The following is a 2,435-nucleotide window of genomic DNA, read 5'->3' as shown; positions in this document are numbered from 1 at the left end:
AGCAAGAACAGCTAAATAAGGAGCCCTGGTGGCACTGTGAAATAGGCTTTGGTCAGCAGTTCAAACCCAGTAGTTGATCCAAGGGAGAGAGATGAGTATCTTTTCCCACAAAGATTTACCATCTCAGAAACCTTATATAGGGTCACTGTGATCAGAATGGATGCAATGTCAATGGATTTGCGTTTTAGTTGTTTAATTATATATAGGAGTCCTGGTGTGGCGCTGTGGGCTAATGCGTCAGACTGCAAAGTTGTTTGAACAGCAAGGTGGGAGGTTCAAGCTCACCAGCTGCTCCTTGGAAACACTATACAGGGTTGTTTTGGGTCGGAATTAACTCAACGGCACTTAACAACAATTATATATAGGTCCATTATGTGCAATTATAAGAAAACCTTTGTTCCATCATGTTTTTACTTTTTTTTTTTTTCAATTGTTTCCCTACTCAGTTGACATTTTCCCAAGGTGTTGTCATTGTTGTTAAGTGCCATTAATTTGGTTCCTACTCATAGCAACCGTGTCTAGGGTTTTGAAGGAGCAGCTGGTGGGTTTGAACTGCCAGCCTTGCAGTTCAAACCAACCTTGAAGATCCATTGCATTATCCTGCAACTCCACACCAGGTTTCCCAAGGTAGAAGACAGAAAAGAGCAATTTCAGAATCTTCTAAGAAGATTTTGAGGCATGAGTATTTTTCAAATTATATGATGCCATAGAAAGCGCTAAATTAAAAGTCAAAAGACATGTATAGAAATTCTAGTTTGCCAAATTACTAATCACGTTTCCAGATCTGTATAAAATAGAAATGATTATCCATAAGCTTTTTGCCTCACAGTGCTGATTATAGGATCAAAAACATCTGCTGATTCTAGCAGAAACCAGACTGACCTCTCTTTCGACTAGATTCATAGGACACCTCTCCTGTAATAATGGCAACAGCAAATTTCTTAGGGAAATAAAAGGTCAGAATTTACTGTAAGAAATGGGTAAAGTTTAATTCTATCTCTTTAAGACCTCTTTTATTATCTCTATTGCTAAGTGCTGTTGAGTTGGTTCTGACTCACAGCGACCCTGTATAGGATTTCTGAGGCTTTAAATCTTTACTGAGCAGAAAGCCTCATCTTTTAGCTCTGGGTAACTCATTTCTTATTCATTTGTGAAATAGGTTTAATTTTGACAATACTCAGCCCTGTCAAGAGCTCATTTAACATTAGCATCTTTTTTCCTTTTTTAGGCTTGTTTGCAGATTGATCCTGCTGAGAGGATATCTTCCACTGATCTTTTGCATCATGAGTATTTTACTAGAGATGGATTTATTGAAAAGTAAGGATTTTATTCATACGGCCTTTTAGTATTTGTATTAAATATTTTACTATCATGAGAATTGCTACATAAGTTAATGCTACACAACAGAAATATTTATCAGAACAAAAGCTTATTGAACTACTGTATCAGATACTGACTAAGCATATAGTATATCTATAGGTGTCATGTTGTTGTTGTTGTTGTTATGTGCTGTGGAGTCGGTTCTGACTCATAGCGATCCTGTACAGGGTTTCCGAGGCTGTAAATCTTTACAGGAGCAGAAAGCCTCATCTTTCCCCCGTGGAACAGCTGGTAGTTTCAAACTGCTGACTTTGAGGTTTGTAGCCTGATTCATAACCACTACACTACCAGAGCTCCTTTAGGTGTCATGTAGGAAGACTCTAATAAAAAAAATCACATCTAACATTTATTAGAGTTCCTGTACAGTATTGTATGATACACACTGGACTGCTAACTGCAAGGTCAGTGGTTCACACCCTCCAACTACTCCTCAGAAATTCTATACAGTGTCTCTGTGAGTCAGAATCAACTCATCGGTACATATCAACCATAGCATAGATTCTCTGCTTTGTAATTCTTTTGCTCAGAGAATCTATCTCTAGTCAGTTTGTCTTATTATGGTGGCTTGTATGAAGTGATATTGGAAGCTATGGCACCAGTGTTTCAAGTACCAGCAAGGTCACGCATGATGGACAGGTTTCAGTGGAGCTTCCAGACTAGGAAGAAGGACCTATTTCTAAAAATAATTTATGGCCAGTGAAAATTTTGTGAATAGCCATGAAAGATTGGCTGATATAGTGCTGGAAGATGAACCCATCAGGTTGGAAGGTACCTCAAAATACAATGGGAGAAGAGCAATCTCCTCAAAATAGAGTTGCTCTTAATGATGTGGATAGAGTAAAGCTTTAGGGACCTTCATGTGATGATGTGGCATGACTCAAAAAGATAAGAAACAGCTGCAAACATCCATTAATAATTAGAATGTAAAATGTTGTTGTTGTTATTGTCAGGTGCCATCGAGTCGGAACTGACTCATAGCAACCCCATGCACAGCAGAACGAAACAATGTCCAATCCTGGGCCAACCTCACTACCGCTGCCACACTTGAGTCCATA

At 38.6% G+C, this 2,435-nt stretch overlaps 1 protein-coding gene across 1 annotated transcript in view; it reads left to right on the top strand.

Annotated features, from left to right (window-relative positions):
* Positions 1–2,435, top strand: part of CDKL3 (cyclin-dependent kinase-like 3) — a 108,353-nt gene that overhangs the window by 66,874 nt on the left and 39,044 nt on the right. Inside the window, exon 6 of the mRNA XM_006866205.1 lies at positions 1,229–1,317. Within this exon, the coding sequence (XP_006866267.1) occupies positions 1,229–1,317 (89 nt within the window). The remainder of the gene's footprint in view (positions 1–1,228; positions 1,318–2,435) is intronic.

This window comes from Chrysochloris asiatica, unplaced genomic scaffold (assembly GCF_000296735.1).
Source record: "Chrysochloris asiatica unplaced genomic scaffold, ChrAsi1.0 scaffold00087, whole genome shotgun sequence".
NCBI lineage: Eukaryota > Metazoa > Chordata > Mammalia > Afrosoricida > Chrysochloridae > Chrysochloris > Chrysochloris asiatica.
Note: the sequence above shows the minus strand (reverse complement) of the source record. Positions and strands in the feature narration are given on the sequence as shown.